At 38.7% G+C, this 18,401-nt stretch overlaps 3 protein-coding genes across 3 annotated transcripts in view; all 3 read left to right on the top strand.

Moving 5' to 3' along the window:
- Nucleotides 1–4,077: 4,077 nt before the first annotated feature.
- Nucleotides 4,078–8,835, top strand: LOC137407752 (uncharacterized). Its single transcript, XM_068094133.1, has 2 exons — nucleotides 4,078–5,346; nucleotides 7,961–8,835. Exons 1-2 carry the CDS (start codon nucleotides 4,078–4,080, stop codon nucleotides 8,147–8,149), a joined length of 1,458 nt encoding a protein of 485 aa, XP_067950234.1. The 3' UTR covers nucleotides 8,150–8,835.
- Nucleotides 8,836–13,670: 4,835 nt separating this feature from the next.
- On the top strand, nucleotides 13,671–14,915 carry LOC137407750 (uncharacterized). Its single transcript, XM_068094132.1, has 3 exons — nucleotides 13,671–13,851; nucleotides 14,134–14,334; nucleotides 14,444–14,915. The coding sequence occupies exons 1-3, from the start codon at nucleotides 13,671–13,673 to the stop codon at nucleotides 14,875–14,877; spliced, it is 816 nt and encodes a 271-aa protein (XP_067950233.1). The 3' UTR covers nucleotides 14,878–14,915.
- Nucleotides 14,916–16,247: 1,332 nt separating this feature from the next.
- LOC137407749 (exportin-4-like) overlaps nucleotides 16,248–18,401 on the top strand; it is a 56,298-nt gene continuing 54,144 nt past the window's right edge. The window contains exon 1 of the mRNA XM_068094131.1: nucleotides 16,248–16,307. Within this exon, the coding sequence (XP_067950232.1) occupies nucleotides 16,254–16,307 (54 nt within the window). The 5' untranslated portion in view covers nucleotides 16,248–16,253. The remainder of the gene's footprint in view (nucleotides 16,308–18,401) is intronic.

Here is an 18,401-nt window from a genome sequence, read left to right as displayed (position 1 = left end):
TCTGTGCAAGTTGAATATATATAATTTTAATATTTCTGATGGTTATTTAATTTTGTGCACAATTATGATGTGTTAATCTTAAAGTTCAAAGCTCATGAAGACTAGATGAATATTGCACAAGTTTATCGACAGTTTTTTAGCTCAAGGAATGCCGCGGTAGATGCCGTGGTAAACGTCACCAATTTATGTGTATTCAGCAGAAGTTGGGAGCTTTAATCGATGTGTTGTAGTAGTCAACATAATCGGTATTCTCGGCTGTAAAATCGCAGAATCTAGAAGAGTGAATTGTTCAGTCTGAAATATATTCTGAGCCTCTCTTAAATAAAATAAGGTACCTTGAAATTATGTTTGTTCAAAAATTAGGTTTGTAGCGATGTGTTAACAAATTATTTTATTTTATTTGCAAGCTTCATAATAGAGATGGCTGTCTAGGGATGCACGCTCCAAAAGTGACCTTGAAAAGGCTAGTTCTAATGTCTCATATGGACTATAATCTGGCCAGATTTTCTGCCATAATCGTTCGAGTTTACACAAATTAGACACAACGCATAATGAACATGAAATATGTAAAATCGGTGGGCATGGCAGATCACTACTATTTGGTCTAGCCACACAATCTGAGATCATCTGTGTAGATGTTGGTCTTGTTCTAAAATCACATGAATGAGTGAAGACAGCCTCAAAAGGAATCCAATTGGATTAAATTGGTAGATAAATTTCAGTTTTGTACAGATCTATCTGTTTCTGTGTTAATCGAAATGTAATGAGTAGATCATAGGAGAGCAAGTACACATGATATTCCTAGTTTCCTCAGATCGGCTATTGTGTGTCATGAACGCAGCTGGAATCTAGAGTGTGCTATGAAAATTATCCGAGTTCCAAAACTAGAAAATACACTCCAACGCACTAGGCAAGGTTTTTTAAGACTTGGTAGGTTTTTAAATGAGAAGCCATTCAATTGGATGTAATATTGTGGTCAGAATATAAAACAGAAATTACACGAGTTTGTAAACTAGACCTGCATTTTCTCCAATAGGAAATATAGATACTGATACACAGATTTTTTATAGTGGTTAAACTGTTCTATCTACTAAATACATCGTATATGATTTCTGTATTATACATAGTTTATCATGCATTTTCATATAGGTCAATGGAAACGTGTAATTATAAAAAGGTTTGTCATTGATGGTAGTCTAGATTGATGAGACGATTTTATATTGCAACCAATTGAACTGATAGCAAGTATATACTCAGAATTAAGGAAAATAGCTCTATTTTAATTGAAGCTTCCATACACTCATTATACAGTACATGTACCTTTATTTTACTTTGCTTAGATATGAATAAGGATATTGAGCCATCCTGCTGGACCACAGCTACTACAGAGTATAGACGACTCCGCGTAGAGCCAACAAATACAGGCTACACCTTACTGTAAAACCTGATGATACCCTAAGAATTCATAAAACAATAAACAAAAATGAAGATATCGAAGCAAGTTTATATATTTGCTTAGAGAGCTATAATTGTCCAATTTTAACTCCAGCATTAGCATGAAATTATTGGTATTGTTTTGAAGCTTGTCATCTGCAGAATTCTTGGGAAAGCAAGATATGGTAGGACTTAATGATAATGGTTTCCAAACCTCTAAATCTGTTGAAAGAGTGTAAATCTTATGAGGATAAAAGTTTTTCGTTACCAAATAGCAGTGTCACCACTAAGATAGCCAAACTAATTATATAATTTTCAAAGAATGTTAATTTCTTCTATAATTTGCCTATTTCCATGTAATACATTAATTGTAACAAACACTAACAACATATTTCAGCTGACAAGGCTAGAGATCAGACTTTCATAGAAGTGCAATGTCTTTTTCTGAGCTTCTTGAGGTTTGTATTTTCATCGTTGTTATTTGCGAGAGTGGAAGTCGCCTCTCCACGCATATCTCTTTTTGAATAATACTGTCATCTGATTAGAATCATAGCAATAAGCCTTTGTTTTTACCTTAGCTATACTCATGGGAAACTAGTATGCTTCATGAGCCTGACCCTACTGACAGCCAAATAATACAAACCATAGAAGTCCTGTGCCCAATACTCTCAAAATTATTCTGTAATGCTCATATATAATGTGTCGGTACCTTTATAGTTTTACATTAACTTGTAAGCCAACAGATCTTCTGCAAGTAAGTCACTAATAGTAAGTGTAACAAAATGAAACAGTAGATTACAATGCATTGTATATGCTCTGGTTATAGCAGATCTGTAAAGTGTGACATTTGTCACACTTTACAGATCTGTGCAGTGCTTGACGGAGTCACACTGTAAAGTGTGACACCAATCAAGCTCTGTAGCGATTTTGCCATTTGTGTAAATAACCATGATGGCTATTTCATCCACTTATGATGTTACAGATGTTAGTTATGATGTTATGTCCAGTTATGATGTTACCTGGATGTCAGGCTGGCTTAGTGGCATCACCTTTGACTATCAACCATGGGGTTGGTGGTTCGAGCCCTGCTTAATGCCAATCTGACAAAAAACTCTCAGCAAGCTTTCAACCCTAAATTGCTGGTACTTTCGGATCTAGACCTTAACTTGGAGGCCCCGTGTACCACACTGATAATGTGGGCACATTAAAGATCCACCTCTGTCCTTCGCACATTGGACAAGTGAAATGGCTACCTGGCTCTGTCAGACTGGACGTGTTGCAAAAATGTATCCCTTCAGGTTAATCTGACAGTTCCAGAAGAAGCCCTTGATAAGTGTTAGGACCACCCAAGGTAGCTTATAAGAAACCTGGTCCTGGCGGTGCGTTTCTCTACTAGAAAACACTACCAAGCATTGTCACCACATGACAGAAGCATGCCATTATTTATTATATGATGTTACACAATACCGTAGACTACTATGATTGAAGATCATGGAAAGGAGCATGACGAACAACAATTCCATTATAAATCTGTCTGTTGAGACAAGCTTTCTGAGAAGAAGTCCTGCAAATACAGCATTGCCACTAATTTAGAATTTCATGATCACAATCTAGACACCGCCATAAATTTCATAGGAAATCTATATATACATATATTATATTGTGTCACTTTGTGGGAGCTGGTCACCTTCAAGGTCAAAAATTTGCTTTGGCATTTTTGTTGTTCATGACAGCCAATTGTTCCAAAATCATGTCATAAGTTCATGCTGGCTAGGGTGTCATTATCTGGCGCTGAGACATTGGATATACTCAAGGGATGAGCACACCCTGACTTTGTCAACATTTCTAGAGAGTCTGCATTTCAACTGGATTAATCATAGTCAGCAATGGGTTGTCACGTGAATCTCCCAATAAACATCTGTAAAAAAAGGCGAAACTGCTATGGGGAAATATGATATATAGGCAGCCAACTTTGATTTGAATGGTGAAATGACAGTTTCTGTGAAGCTTTTGCTTGGTCGCATTAAAATGTTTTGAGAATTATCTGAAAAATAGATGAAAAAGCTAATGTTATTAGTTGGTCATTGCTTGTTATTCACATTATTCATTCAGCTTTTTATTTCATGATGTTGCTCAATGAATCAGTTACGTATTATCATGCCAATGCTGTGCATACATTTTATCACAACACGATATAACGAAACAATTGTTTCAGCTTTAAACCCAATTTCATTATTGATTTTGTTTATATATTTTGTGTAGCTGCTTCTGTGACATATTTGCTAAAGTTTAAATCATACCCCAGGTAATTAATGGCATCAATGATATACAGCCCAAGGGGCTGTATATCATTGATGCCATTAATATAATGTTACATACAAAAATTATGGTAAAAATCTGATAACAATCCAGCATTCAATCTACAATATATTAGAATTTTCTCTATCATTAGCTGATTGTTGTATATTAGAGTTATCTTCCCTATCTGTTCAATGTTTGGTTTTCATTAATCACGAGATTTGGTGTGAGCAGTGTTCGTCCATGAAGGGAACAATAAACATGTATAAACCATAAAGCTGATTCAGATCCTAATAGGATACAACAAATTGGCGACGATTGGATGGGATTAGCAGTAATAGCACAATGGCAGAGATGGGAATTAAAGCTCCTACACTACTGTGTGTAATGGGGAAACCTCCCACTCTGGAAAACTGGAGAACTTTTAAACAGCAACTGAAGCTGTACCTCATTGCATCAGGTATTCCTGATGATGCTGAAGCTAGAAAGCAAGCAATCCTTCTGACACTGGGAGGTCCTGAATTGCTTCGCATATATAATACATTTGATTTGGCGGAGGACCACGGAGAAAAACTTAATCAAATCTTAGTGAGATTTGATAATCACTTTCAACCACGAGCAAATGTGCTTATAGAACGTTTCAAATTTCGATCAGCCAAACAGGAAATGGAAGAGTCGGTTGATGCATATCTAGTACGAATCACTGGACTAATTCAAGATTGCGGTTTTGCTGACAATACACGCAATGAACATCTTAGAGATCAGCTGGTCTATGGATGTTATGATGAACGGTTGCGAGAGAAATTGTTTCGAAATGCAGCGCTGACATTTGATCAAGCCAAAGCTGATGCTAGAGCTCACGAAGCGGCACGTGAACAAATGATATTCAATCAGGCCAGCCAAACTCGGTCTAATGAAAAGCATCGCGAACTGGGTGCCAATAAAGAGGTCGTTGCGCAGGTAGTCCAACGAAACTTTTCACCACAAGGTAACAAGTCCTGCTACCGATGTGGCCGAAGGACCCATCTGGCCAATAACTGCCCTTTTAAGGACGCGGAATGTCATCAATGCCATAAGAAAGGTCATATAAAACCCGTGTGCCGCCAGAATGACCAGAAGAAGAAACCTAACCAGGAGAACGGCAGCAGTGTAAAAACCGTAGACAGTACTGGCCCGTCCAACCATCGAAGCGGAGAATCCGGAGATGATGAAGATGGAGAGAATCCTGTATATCTTACTTCGGAGGTAGTACACGCAACTGAAAGTTTACCTAAACATGGCCATCCAATAACTGTTACCTGTGAAATAAATCAAGTAGAGCTAAACATGGAAGTTGATACCGGATGCTCTACCACTCTAATCCCTGATTATGTGTATGACACTAAATTTAAACATTTAGTTTTACAACCATCTAATAAGAACTTTTATAGTTTTACAGGTGAATCGGTAGCCTGCAAAGGAAGGCTGTGGGCAGAGGTGCGCTATGCCGGATGGTCGGGGAATCTGTGGTTGTATGTGGTCACTGGTGCTAGATGTGTTCTTCTGGGGCGGGACTGGATGCGACGGCTTCCTATAGACTGGTCATCGGTTTTACACGCTGGAGGGATTGGCAAGGTAAGTGGTGGAGACGGTCTGTCATTGGATGAGGTGTTGGCTCGTCACACTGAGTTATTCCAGCCTGGTTTAGGGACCTTGAAAAACATAACAGCTAAGTTGTATTTGAAAGAGGGTAGTAAGCCAGTTAGGGAGAAAGCATATAGAATACCACTTGCACTAAAAGAATCGGTTGAAGTCGAGTTAGACCGGCTAGTAAAAGAAGGAATAGTCGAGCCTGTAGAATTTAGTGAGTGGGCGTCAGGGGTAGTACCAGTAGTGAAAGAAAATGGTAGTCTTAGGCTATGCGGTAATTTTAAACCCACTATTAACTCATGTTTACAAGAGTTGTCCCCTCCCCAGATACACATGGATGACATTCTGTCCAAACTGTCGGGTAGTAAGCTGTTTACAACACTAGATTTATCAGCTGCCTACAACCAGATGGTAGTAGATGAGCAGTACAGGGACTTGTTAACTATAGCTACATGCAAAGGTTTGTTTAGATTTAAACGTTTGGCCTTCGGTATCAAGACGGCTCCTGCTATCTGGCAGCATGCGATGGAGCAAGTTTTAAATGGATTACCAGGGGTTCAAGTCTACTATGATGACATTTTAGTTTCCGGTACTTCTAAGCCTGAGCATAATATAAACCTTGATGCCGTAATGGATAGACTAGAACAGTTTGGGTTGAGACTGAACAAGCGTAAGTGTAAGTTCATGCAGCTTTCGGTGCAATACCTAGGTCATATAATTGATGAGAAAGGTGTAAAGCCTGTCCCTAGTAAGGTAGAAAGTATCGTTGATACCAGTGTACCTAAGGATGACAAAAAGTTGAGGTCGTATCTAGGCATGCTGGGTTTCTATAGAAAATTCATTCCGAGATTTTCAGAAGTGGTGAAGCCGCTAACAGAGTTATTGAAGGTCGCTGTTGATTCGCCAGTCTGGGGTTTAGAAGCGCAGAAAGCGTTTGAGACGTCTAAGAAGTTGTTGATTACTAGTGAGTTTCTGATTCATTTTGATCCAAACAAACCGGTTGTACTTACTAGTGATGCCTCTAGAGATGGAGTAGCCGCGGTTTTGTCCCATAGGTCAGCTGATGGTCAGTGTCAGCCGATTCAGTTTGCTAGTAGAGTTTTGTCGAAAGCTGAGCGAAACTACCCTCAGCTAGAAAGGGAAGCTTTGGCCATAGTTTTTGGAGTTGAGCGCTTTTATTATTTTATCTTTGGGCGTACATTTACACTAGTCACTGACAACCAGCCATTAAGCATAATATTTGGATCCAAAGCTGGCATACCAGTCATGGCAGCAGAGAGATTACAACGATGGGCCTTAAAATTATCTGGGTTTAACTATCAGATTGAGTGTTGTCGAAGTGAACAAAATCCAGCAGATTTTCTGTCTAGATATCCAGCTGAGAAAGGTGATAATGATCAGTCTGAAAAGGAGGAAGTAGCTTATGTATTCCGAGCAGCAAGTTTACCGGTTAATTCTGAACAAGTTGCAGTAGCCACTCGTACAGATGTGGTATTGTCAGAAGTAGTAGGTAGGTTACGGGAGGGTGGTTTAGAAAAAGCATCATCTGAATCAATGAAACCTTTCATAGCTAAGAAAAGCGAAATGTCTCTAGTAGGAGGAGTGTTAATGTGGGGGTTACGAGTAATAGTTCCAGAGAAGCTCAGGGCTAAACTATTAGAGGAGCTCCATCAGGGTCATTTAGGCATGAGTAAAATGAAGGCTTTAGGACGCTCGTTTATATGGTGGCCTGGTTTTGATCGAGACATAGAGTTATGTTGCAAAGCATGCCCACTTTGTCAGTCACTGGGGGGAGATCCGCCAAAAGTTGAAGTTCACCCGTGGTTACCAGCTAAAAAAGCTATGCAAAGAGTTCACATTGACTATGCGGGACCAATCAAAGGAACAATGCTGCTGATAATAGTAGACGCGTACTCTAAATGGCCAGAAGTATATTTAACCACTAGCACTACGTCTACTAGTACGATCGGAATGCTTGCTAACTATATGTCGAGATACGGGTTGATCCAAGAGTTGGTATCCGATAATGGGCCGCAGTTTGTGTCTTATGAGTTTCAACAGTTTTTACAATCGAATAGGGTCAAGCATACTAGATCTGCTCCTTATCATCCAGCTACGAATGGGCAGGCAGAGCGTTTCGTCAAAACAATCAAACATGGCTTACAGTTGTGTATGGAAGAGAATCCAACTGATAGTATACAATTGTGTTTAGATAGATTCTTACTAGCTTATAGAAATTGTCCGCACATAGGCACCGGGGAGTCGCCCGCTCTACGATTCATGGGAAGGGAGCTCACTACCAAGTTAAATATGATTAGACCAACCTTGGAAGATCATTACGTTACAAGGGGTGGAGGTAGAAAACCTATCAGATTTCAAACAGGGGAATTAGTCTGGGCACGTAGCTATGTAGGTAGTACAAAGTGGCTAGAAGGCAGGGTTAGGTCAAGAGAAGGGCAATTACTATATAGTATAGAGGTCAATAATAAAATATGGAAAAGACACTTTGACCAGCTTAAACCAAGGCTGGTTGATACTCAGTTTGAAGAGTTCCAGGCACCTTTGAATGTGATTGACCCAAATCCGCCGCTTGTTGTAGATCCGGAAAGTGTGTCGGATCGAGGCGAGTCTGTGGGATGTCCGGCTGCGCCCGGCCCGCCTGGAGGGGCGCTGCCTGGTGTTGGTGGCGCGGCGTCCGCGATTTCTCCTGCCACTCCTCGCATATCCCTACCTACGCCTACAGCTATCCGACAATCTAACCGAGAGCGGCAGCCACCTAAGAGACTGATTGAAGAAGTTTAATATTACTATTACCCCGATATTAATTATTATAGAGTATTATTTTTTCTGTGCGAATTCGACAATCAAGTAATCAGCTGTATCTAGATTTTTATTGAGATGGGGAAGAGTTGTTGTATATTAGAGTTATCTTCCCTATCTGTTCAATGTTTGGTTCTCATTAATCACGAGATTTGGTGTGAGCAGTGTTCGTCCATGAAGGGAACAATAAACATGTATAAACCATAAAGCTGATTCAGATCCTAATAAGATACAACACTGATTTTCATAGCAGACTCAGATGTTTGAACCTTTTTAATTGAAGATGGCCAAGAAGGTTGATAAGTATCTCCAGCCCCTACACCTGACCTCTGGGAACTGAGTACTTTTTTGTATTCTTTAAGCCAGTACGTGCGTAGCCCTTGATACTTGGCTTTGACAATTTGAACTAAAATGAGACAAAAAACTAAATAAATAATTAACACATTGAATTCTTGTGTAGGTAAACCAACGAGAGTGATCTCTAATAAAACCATCAGCATTGATGAAAATAGGTTGCAGTTTGGCGAGGGTTCAAATAAAAGCGATCATTATTAAATTTGTTGTAATAAACAAACTATTAACATAAACATTAATAATTTTTAATTACTACATGTTTACTACCTTTGCTAGATCAGCTGTTTACACAATAGATAACACTACACTGCGCACTATTGCTAGACCTACTAACCTGTACTGTTCAGCGACTTGGCTAAATCCACATACTGTCCTTGAGCCCGTGAAAAATGCTCCTAGGTCTAGGTCTAGGTGTTTTAAGAACCCGTAAATCCCGAAATCGGGCAAAAGAAGGCCGTTGAGAACTTTATTTAAAAATAGTCAATAAAAACATAAAATTATGGTAAGCCGCGCAAGTTGCGCGATGTTCTAGGTAAAAAACTATTCATATAAAACCCGGTGTTTGCACACACAGCTGAAGGAGCACCCCCCGTAACCAGTCTTGTTTCATGACTGTGAAGAACATTTTGTATTTGGTTAAAACTTTCGATAAGAGATTCATGGCAGTCGTCAGATAAAATCTTTAGCATGAGAGACATTCTTGCATGTTTGCGTCTTAGTTCTAAAAGTTCTAGATCTATAAAAATTCTTGCCTCTGTAACACTCTGCCTACCTTTCAAACCAGATATAAACCTAACCGCCCTTCTCTGAACTGCCTCCAATGATGCTACCTGTCGCATCAAATGAGGGTCCCATACTTCACTCGCATATTCCAATATTGGTCTACACAGAGTGAGATATGCAACCCTTCTAACCCTCATCGGCGCATCAAACAAAACATGCTTCATCATTCCCAATCGCTGACTTGCCTTAGATATGATTGAGTCTATATGTAAATCCCAATTAAAATCATTTGATATAAAAACTCCGAGGTATTTAAAACTGTCTACTACAGATAAAGGTCTGCCACTTAGGTAATACACCACATCTGGGTTTCCGCTACTCTGCCTTGCAAAACGAACGATTTGGCATTTATCAGTGTTAAAATTCATTTTCCAGTTATAGGCCCACTGGTCTAATATGTTTAAATCCTCCTGGAAATTCACTGAATCCTGAAGGGTGTTTACCTGAGAAAAAAGTAAAGCGTCGTCTGCAAAAAGATTGATAGCAGAAAAATTTAGATTATCGGAGATATCATTTATGTACACCAAAAATAGGGTGGGCCCGAGGACAGACCCTTGTGGAACGCCCGATGAAACCAGCAGGTCAGAAGATGCAGCACCCTCTATCACTACTCTTTGGAGTCTGTTTGACAGAAAGTCCCTAATCCAATTTACCATGTACGGGTTTATGTTTGATTTTATCAATTTGTCGATCAACAAGCCGTGAGACACCTTGTCAAATGCCTTAGAAAAATCCAGTACCGCTGCATGTACTATATTATTGTTATCTACTAATTTCATTATTTCATTCACAGTAGAGACTAGCTGGGTGGAGCAAGATAGGCCTTTTCTGAAACCGTGTTGGTTAGAATATATGACATTTACCAGATCTTTATTGATGTTACTAAGCACAATATGTTCTAACAATTTGCAAGCAATGCATGTCAGAGATATGGGCCTAAAATTTCCCGGATCTTCCCGACTGCCTTTTTTATGTACCGGAACTACATTGGCCACTTTCCAGATATCTGGAAGTTTTCCAATGTTCAACGAGTACTGGAATATGCTCGCCAATATCTTACTAATAATTTCAGGTTCTAGGCAAAGATCTTCTTTTCTAAACTTATCTGGGCCCGGGGCTTTCCCGCGCTTAAGAGTATTTAGAAGTTTGAGAACTCCATCACTTGTTACTTGTATAGGGCATTTATCTGCAGAAAGTTCAGTTTGAGTTGTGGAAAAACAGTCACTATTTGAAAAAACACCCTGAAAAAATTCGTTAAAAATCTCAGATGATTCTAAGGCTGATTTATTTTTGAAAACCGCAGTGCCTTGTGAGTTTTTTCCAGTTTTCCGCCTATAAAAAGAATAAAATGGTTTGCTATCACCCCTTTCCAAGGGTTCAAACAGCACTCGGTGGTAATATTCCTGCTCCATTTTACGAAAACTCTTTCTGTTGGTACGCCTAGTTTGTTTATACTTGGAGAAATCTACTTCTAACCCAGTGTGCTTACTTCTGTCATAAAGTTTTCGCTGTTGTTTCACTGCACGCCTGGCTGAGTTATTAAACCATATTGGCTCCCTGTTATCATTTTTCTTAGGGATACATTTAGGAACAAATCTATTGACAGCTAGATTCATGGACGTCTCAAAAATCTGCCAGACGGAGTTGATACTCGTTTTACTTTCAATTGCCTGTACTATATCTGTCAGAGAATCAGTCAAAAGCTCCTTAATAGCAGTAGAATCAGCCTTGTGGTATAATTTGATAAAAGAAGGCTGTTCATGAGATGTCTTAAAATTTGCTGCTACACAGAGTTCAACTAAAAAATGATCGCTGATACCGGGGTTGATTATCCTGTAGTCATAAACAAAACTAGACTTATTTGTCATAACTAGATCTAAAGTGTTTCCTAGCTGATGTGTTTGTTCCATTATAATCTGACGCATATCATGAGACAAGATGCAGTTCAAAAAAGATCTATGCAATTGTTTTTGATTTGAGTTTGATCGAATTTGTAGGTTGCACCAATCTATATCTGGAAAATTAAAATCCCCCACAACTAGTACATTAGACCCTGGAAAGTCAGAGGTCATAAAATCCAGCAATTCCTCAAGTGGTGCAACTGCCTCTCTCGCCAGCCCAGGCGGAACATAACAACAAAGAACAAAAAATTCATTTTCATCTCTAGGACATCCAACTTTCACACAAACAGCCTCAACGGGTAAGAAAGATCTTTTGAAAAAGACTTGTTCTTGAGGCAAACTGGCTGTCAAAGCTAACAAAACACCACCACCATGACAATCTCGATCATGTCTGTATATAATTTTTTGAGAAGAGCTCAGAATCATTTCATTATTAAATGATGGATCAAGATGGGTTTCGGTTATGCACAATATATCATATTCCGAAGACAGAACTTGGATGTCATTCAGTTTGCCTCTAACAGATCTAGCATTGAGCAGCAAGATTTTAATCGATGTTATTACTTGTTCACTTTTATTATTTTCCCTTTTTTGATTTTGTACGCAGAATCTGGGTCTGCCTCCCTCGTTTCTCTCAACTCCTTTCGAAGCCGAAAATCCTCTTCTTGTTCTTTCTTAGAAAGATCTTTTCTAGCAAAAATACCTGACAGCTTCATGCCATTAATCCTGCTCAACAACTCAAACATTTGATTTTCAGACCTGGTGGATATTCTAAGAGGGCGAGGTCGCTCTTTGTGCTTTGAAGCATCGTACCTACCTAACCTATAGCTGTTATTCTTTTCTACTTTCATGTCAATATGGCAATCTTTAATGATTTTGTCTACTTGCTGTGCCCATTCCTCTCTATTGTCACTCTCTTCTATTCCAAAAAGGATCAGGTTCTTGGCTCTAAATTCAGAGTCTCTGTCTTGCTTTTCTTTATCCCCCAACTGGGCTACCAAGGAACCAGCCTGCCTTGCAAAACTCTCTTGAACTTTAAGACTATTTTGCTCCAAAGCTTTTGCAACATCTGCATACGACTTTTCAAGAGTCTGATGTTGGTTATTCATCTCATTGAATTTATTTCTGTTTGTTTCTAATGTCTCAGTAACCTCAGCAAGAGTCGTCTTAAAAACATCTTGGTTTCTACACACTTCACTAAATTGAGCTTTTGCTTTGTCAACAGTTTTCTGCAATTCTAACGTAAGTTCAGAGAGTTTATCACACATTACATTTTGCTGTAGCCCAGAAGCCTGACCATCACACTTTGAACAGAACCAGTGCATCCCTTTAGTACCCAAGAGATCTAAAAGACTCTCAGGAACATCAACACAGGAGTTGTGAAACCAAAGATGACAAACCTCACACTCAATAGAGGATTCCAAACTTTCATCTATGTCCTTCTTACATTTTTCACATGGCTCTGCTCTGCCAGCACCTGATGTTGACATTGCTTTTTTCCTTGCTTTTTGTTTCCCACCTGCCATGATGACCACTGAGTCTAGTAATTAAAAATTAAAAAGTAGGGACTCAAAAATTAAAAAGATCCCACTCAGTGTCATATACCTGGTAGTGCCTGAGGCGGCCAAACTACCTTCCCTCTGATCTCAAAACAATATTAATGTGTTATGTTAGTATAAAATATAAATCAGAAAGGAGAAGAGAGTAATAAAAGAGGTAAATATTCATAAAAGTTTAAGAAAAATTTGCTAAAATCTGAGAAGCCTGTTCGTGAAGAAGAATGGGCCGAGCTACCCTTAATGTGTTATGTTAGTATAAAATATAAATCAGGATAAATAAAGGATAATAAAAAGGGGTAATAAAAGGTATGTGAGAGAAATTGTAAAAAGAAATCTAGAAATCTTCGAAGAGCTCTGAACAGCACGACTATCTCCCAAAACGCGCGAACCGGATCACCTCCGGATGCGTATGGTTCCATATGTAGAACCGTGGCTGTAACTCTGTGATTAACTGCTCAGAGCTCAGTGTTTTCAATGCTAATTTTAACTGATCTTTAGGAACAACGGAATAAACAGCCATGTTTTATGATTGCTACGACTGCTAATGATATTACCCGCGCAATTGCGAAGTTTTGCAAATTTACGAGATATGATTGGTCACAAATAATCGGACCAACATAGTATGTAAAGGTGCGTTTACACCAGGCCGATTTGTCGGAGTTGTTTCAACTCCGACAAAATCGGCCTGGTGTAAAAGGCAAATCGGTTGTAAAAACTGCATCGTCTCCGTCAAAGACACAAAATCGGTGAAATGCTACATACTATGTTGGTCCGATTTTGACGGCCGTCCTTGTCGGAGTGAAACAATAAATTGACCAATCATATCTCGTAAAATTGCAAAACTTCGCAATTGCGCGGGTAATATCATTAGCAATCGTAGCAATCATAAAACATGGCTGTTTATTCCGTTGTTCCTAAAGATCAGTTAAAATTAGCATTGAAAACACTGAGCTCTGAGCAGTTAATCACAGAGTTACAGCCACGGTTCTACATATGGAACCATACGCATCCGGAGCATTTTTCACGGGCTCAAGGACAGTATGTGGATTTAGCCAAGTCGCTGAACAGTACAGGTTAGTAGGTCTAGCAATAGTGCGCAGTGTAGTGTTATCTATTGTGTTAACAGCTGATCTAGCAAAGGTAGTAAACATGTAGTAATTAAAAATTATTAATGTTTATGTTAATAGTTTGTTTATTACAACAAATTTAATAATGATCGCTTTTATTTGAACCCTCGTCAAACTGCAACCTATTTTCATCAATGCTGATGGTTTTATTAGAGATCACTCTCGTTGGTTTACCTACACAAGAATTCAATGTGTTAATTATTTATTTAGTTTTTTGTCTCATTTTAGTTCAAATTGTCAAAGCCAAGTATCAAGGGCTACGCACGTACTGGCTTAAAGAATACAAAAAAGTCCTCAGTTCCCAGAGGTCAGGTGCAGGGGCTGGAGATACTTATCAACCTTCTTGGCCATACTACACCAGCCTAATGTTTCTAGCAGCGACGGTGCATGTCAATCAGACTGAGTCGAGTATTGAGATGCCTAGTGAAGGTACGTAGTTCATATAGAGAGTTTTATTATTTGTACATGGTACATGTAACAATACCCACGCTACTGTATGACAAATCGACAACTAACTCATATTCGTCATCTTTTTCAGCACCCACAGACTCAGCCAGTCAAGCTGACATGAATAAATCCGATTCAGCAGTGTTAGCTGTACCAATTGCCTCGTCTCCCAGTCTCGAGGAAATGAATGGTGATAGTGCGCCTGAAACTGCAGTTCAGCCATCCCGGTCGCTCAAGCGCAAGAGGGCGGAGTCTGAAGAAACCAGAGCTAAAACCTTAAAAGCGATAACAGACACTATGATGACAGTGCAGGAGAGTAGGAACCCAAAATTGGATGAGTATGACTATGCTGGCAAGATGATTGCTGAGCAGCTCCGCCAAATCTCAAATAAACAAGTAGCCTCGACCACATTGTTGAAGATTCAACAAATTCTTCATGAAGCTCGGTTTCAAGAGCAACCACCGGCACCTATATATGGCCAATCAACCGAAGCGGACACTGATCCGAGCTATTTAATATTATAGTACTAACAAGTTTTCATATAATCATAAACTTATATTTTCTGCATATATATACCTTTTTTATGGGAATACTAAACTTCTCATGTACAACATGGTTACCTACTGTTCATTTGGTCCATAACCATATATTATATATTGAATGTATCCCTTTTTGTCCTTATTTTAAATATGTAAATCAAACAGTTTATAAAATTATGTATTTAAATAACTATGTAGGCTAAAATCTGAACATTTCATTTTTTTAATTTGCAACATTTCAAAAAATTGAAATGATCAGAATTCAGCCTACATAATTATTAAAAAATATAATCTAACAGCTGCTTTGTTTATATATGTGAAACAAGGACAAAAATAGGAGTAATTCAACATATAATTTATGGCCATGGACTAAGTTTACTATGGCGCCTTACAGTGCCTCGCCTTGCGCGTTCACAACTCGAGTTGTACAACTCGAGTTGCACAACTCGAGTTGCACAACTCGAGTTGTGAACACGCAACGCGACTTTTCAAAAGTAAGGTGCAATATATCGGTATTACGGTAGCATAACCGTAGATCTAGTTATATTAACAATGGTACATCAATAGGCACCCGTTAGCTAATAGAAATTAAACTGTATGTACTGTAAAACTAGAGCTAATAGCGAATTATTAGAATTATACTGTGCCGAGTTTGCAACTCGAGTTGTGCAACTCGAGTTGTACAACTCGAGTTATATTTACAAACTCGAGTTGTACAACTAAATGGATTAGGTATCGATGTTGTATTTAATTGGTTAAAATAGTGACCCATTTTGTATAATCGGAGTTGGAGTTGGTCCGGTGTAAAAGCCTCTGCAAAAACGTATTTCAAATCGTAGACAGACTAGAAGCGGTTCCAACTCAGATTTCGTCGGAGTTGAAACAACTCCGACAAATCGGCCTGGTGTAAACGCACCTTTATGTTATGTAGCATTTCACCGATTTTGTGTCTTTGACGGAGACGATGCAGTTTTTACAACCGATTTGCCTTTCACACCAGGCCGATTTTGTCGGAGTTGAAACAACTCCGACAAATCGGCCTGGTGTAAACGCACCTTTAGAACTACTATTTCAAATCTCACAAATTTTCAAGTAGTGTAGATTTTGTATCTTGATTATTGTTCTATTATTGTTATATCAACACATACCTATTTATGAGCACTCTAGTAAAAATAACTTTATGGATTGTTTTAAAAGGCTGTCGAAATGGATACTCCACTCGTAACCTTTGATTTATTAATAGGACGGGGGCTATACCAAATATCTTAACGCATTTAGTTTTCAAACTAAGAAAAAAGCGGTTTGACAAATACAGTACACGCTTCTGATAAAACGTATTTTTGATGTGATTGCTCTTTCATATGGACCCACTTTCCATCGTTCAAAAATTAGAAGAAGCAGCGAAAGCTCTTTTGGTAAGCCGGTCTTGTACAATACTTAGTGTAAGATACACATATACAGCCATTAAAAGAACTTGAAAAACATATGTTTTCGTGAATAATTAAAAAGGATAAGTAAACAAATGTCGGAGTTACAGAAATTCTCGCTTCTTTGTATTAGCATCATATCAATGTAGGGGTTTGAAACCTACCATTTTATGATTTTTTTTAAATATTGTGATGGATTTACTAAGCTGAGTTGCTTTAATTGCCATAAGCATTCAGCTATTCTCAGATTAGCCCTATAATTTAAAAGCTAGCTTGCGTGGAAAGCCCGTTGATTAACACTCAGCCCTTGCTATCGGTATCGGTATCGGTATAAATAGATCCTGCAGATATTCATATGAATATATTGTGCAGGCCTCAAGTTTGTACAATCAAAAGTATAGACTAAAATTACAACCTCAAAAACAAAAAATAAAAAAGCTTATTGTATGACATATATATCTCCGAGTTTCATATCTCGTATAGTTCTCGGAAGGAAGCTATTATGGTACTTGTTGTTATTTGCGGTTAAATTCATGGGCTGCGAGGCACGCTGACTTCTAGTGGTACAATGATCTTCATTTTTATTTTTACTAAAAAGCTCAGGAAACTTGTGTGATATTGCTCCTGGAGACTCGGAACAGGCGTCTCTGATCATTTTATATAACAAACATTTACGCAAGTTGGTTCTACGTTCCTCTAACGTCTCCAGGTTCATGTCTTTAATTAAGCCAGTTACACCAATATCGCGACCTTTAACATTGCAAATAAATCTTACAGCCTTTCTCTGAACCGCCTCAATCTGGTCAACCTCGTATCTCTTGTACGGGTCCCACACCTGGCATCCATACTCCAAAATAGGTCTAATAAAGGATTTATATGCAAGTAGTTTGAGAGCTTTAGGTGCACTAGATATAGATCTCCTTAAAAATCCTAGCATTTGACTGGCCTTTTTAACTTTGCAATCGATGTGATACTGCCACGAAAGGTCACTAGATAGCCACACTCCCAAGTATAGTGAATGGGTTTCAAACTGTAACAAACTTCCATTTAAAAAATATGGCAACTGGTCGTCAGAACATGCAGAACCTGAAAAACACATCACCTTACACTTTTCAATATTAAATTCTAGCTTCCACCTCTGAGACCAATCGAAGACAGCGTTTATGCTATTCTGAAAGTCGACAACAGTAAAGGAATTATCAATTGAGGCATAAACTATAGTGTCGTCCGCAAACAAACTAATATTACAATCAACACATTCAGACAAATCATTAATATACAATAAAAACAATCTAGGCCCCAAGACAGAACCCTGGGGTACCCCACTTGTAACACAACGACTCTCACTATTTACCCCTTTTATCGTAACTCTTTGAGTTCGCCCGGTTAAAAAATGTTTAATCCAGTCAACTAAAAAAGGACTAAGATTGTAGCGTTTCAGTTTATTAATTAAAAACATGTGAGGGACCTTGTCAAAGGCTTTTTTAAAATCTAAAATTAAAGCATGAGTTGGTACTTTTCTATCCAAAGCTTTTGCAATTGAGTGAATGGTAGATGTCAGTTGAGTCTCACAGGAGAGCCCAGCGCGGAAACCATGTTGAGAGGTGCTAATTATTTGATCTAGTTCGCTATTCAGTTTATGCAAAATGATGTGTTCCATAATCTTGCATGGAATGCTTGTCAGTGATATGGGCCTGTAATTCCCTGGAACTGTTCTGTCACCCTTTTTATGAAGGGGTACCACATTAGCCTCTTTCCATCTTGTGGGAACTCTACCAAGCCTTAATGACTCGTTAAAAACAATAGTTAGGCAGTCTGCAGTTTTTTCGGGCTGTAATTTCAACATATTACCATTAATACCATCTGGACCGGGGGCTTTTTTGATTTTAAGATCGTTAATCAATTTTAAAACGCCCAAGGCTGTAATATCGGCGGCCCAGTTTTCACACTGTTCGACATGCAACAGTTGTTCAGACTGACAAAATTGTTGCTGAAAAAAATCATTAAGCAGGTTTGTAATCTGTGGCAAGTTCTCTGTCAACTCGCCATTTGGTTGGGCAAGAGACTCAATGCTAGATGTAT

The sequence above is a fragment of the Watersipora subatra genome, chromosome 11 (assembly GCF_963576615.1).
Source record: "Watersipora subatra chromosome 11, tzWatSuba1.1, whole genome shotgun sequence".
In the NCBI taxonomy this organism is placed as follows: Eukaryota; Metazoa; Bryozoa; class Gymnolaemata; order Cheilostomatida; family Watersiporidae; genus Watersipora; species Watersipora subatra.
Note: the sequence above shows the minus strand (reverse complement) of the source record. Positions and strands in the feature narration are given on the sequence as shown.

Bases quoted from the DNA above. Each gene is read 5' to 3' on its own strand.
- LOC137407752 (XM_068094133.1), top strand. From the start codon at position 4,078: ATGGCAGAGATGGGAATTAAAGCTCCTACACTACTGTGTGTAATGGGG. The intron at 5,347-7,960 runs GTAAGTGGTGGA...CGCTTGTTGTAG, and splicing joins ACGCTGGAGGGATTGGCAAG to ATCCGGAAAGTGTGTCGGAT.
- LOC137407750 (XM_068094132.1), top strand. From the start codon at position 13,671: ATGGCTGTTTATTCCGTTGTTCCTAAAGATCAGTTAAAATTAGCATTG. The intron at 13,852-14,133 runs GTTAGTAGGTCT...GTCTCATTTTAG, and splicing joins CAAGTCGCTGAACAGTACAG to TTCAAATTGTCAAAGCCAAG. The intron at 14,335-14,443 runs GTACGTAGTTCA...CATCTTTTTCAG, and splicing joins TATTGAGATGCCTAGTGAAG to CACCCACAGACTCAGCCAGT.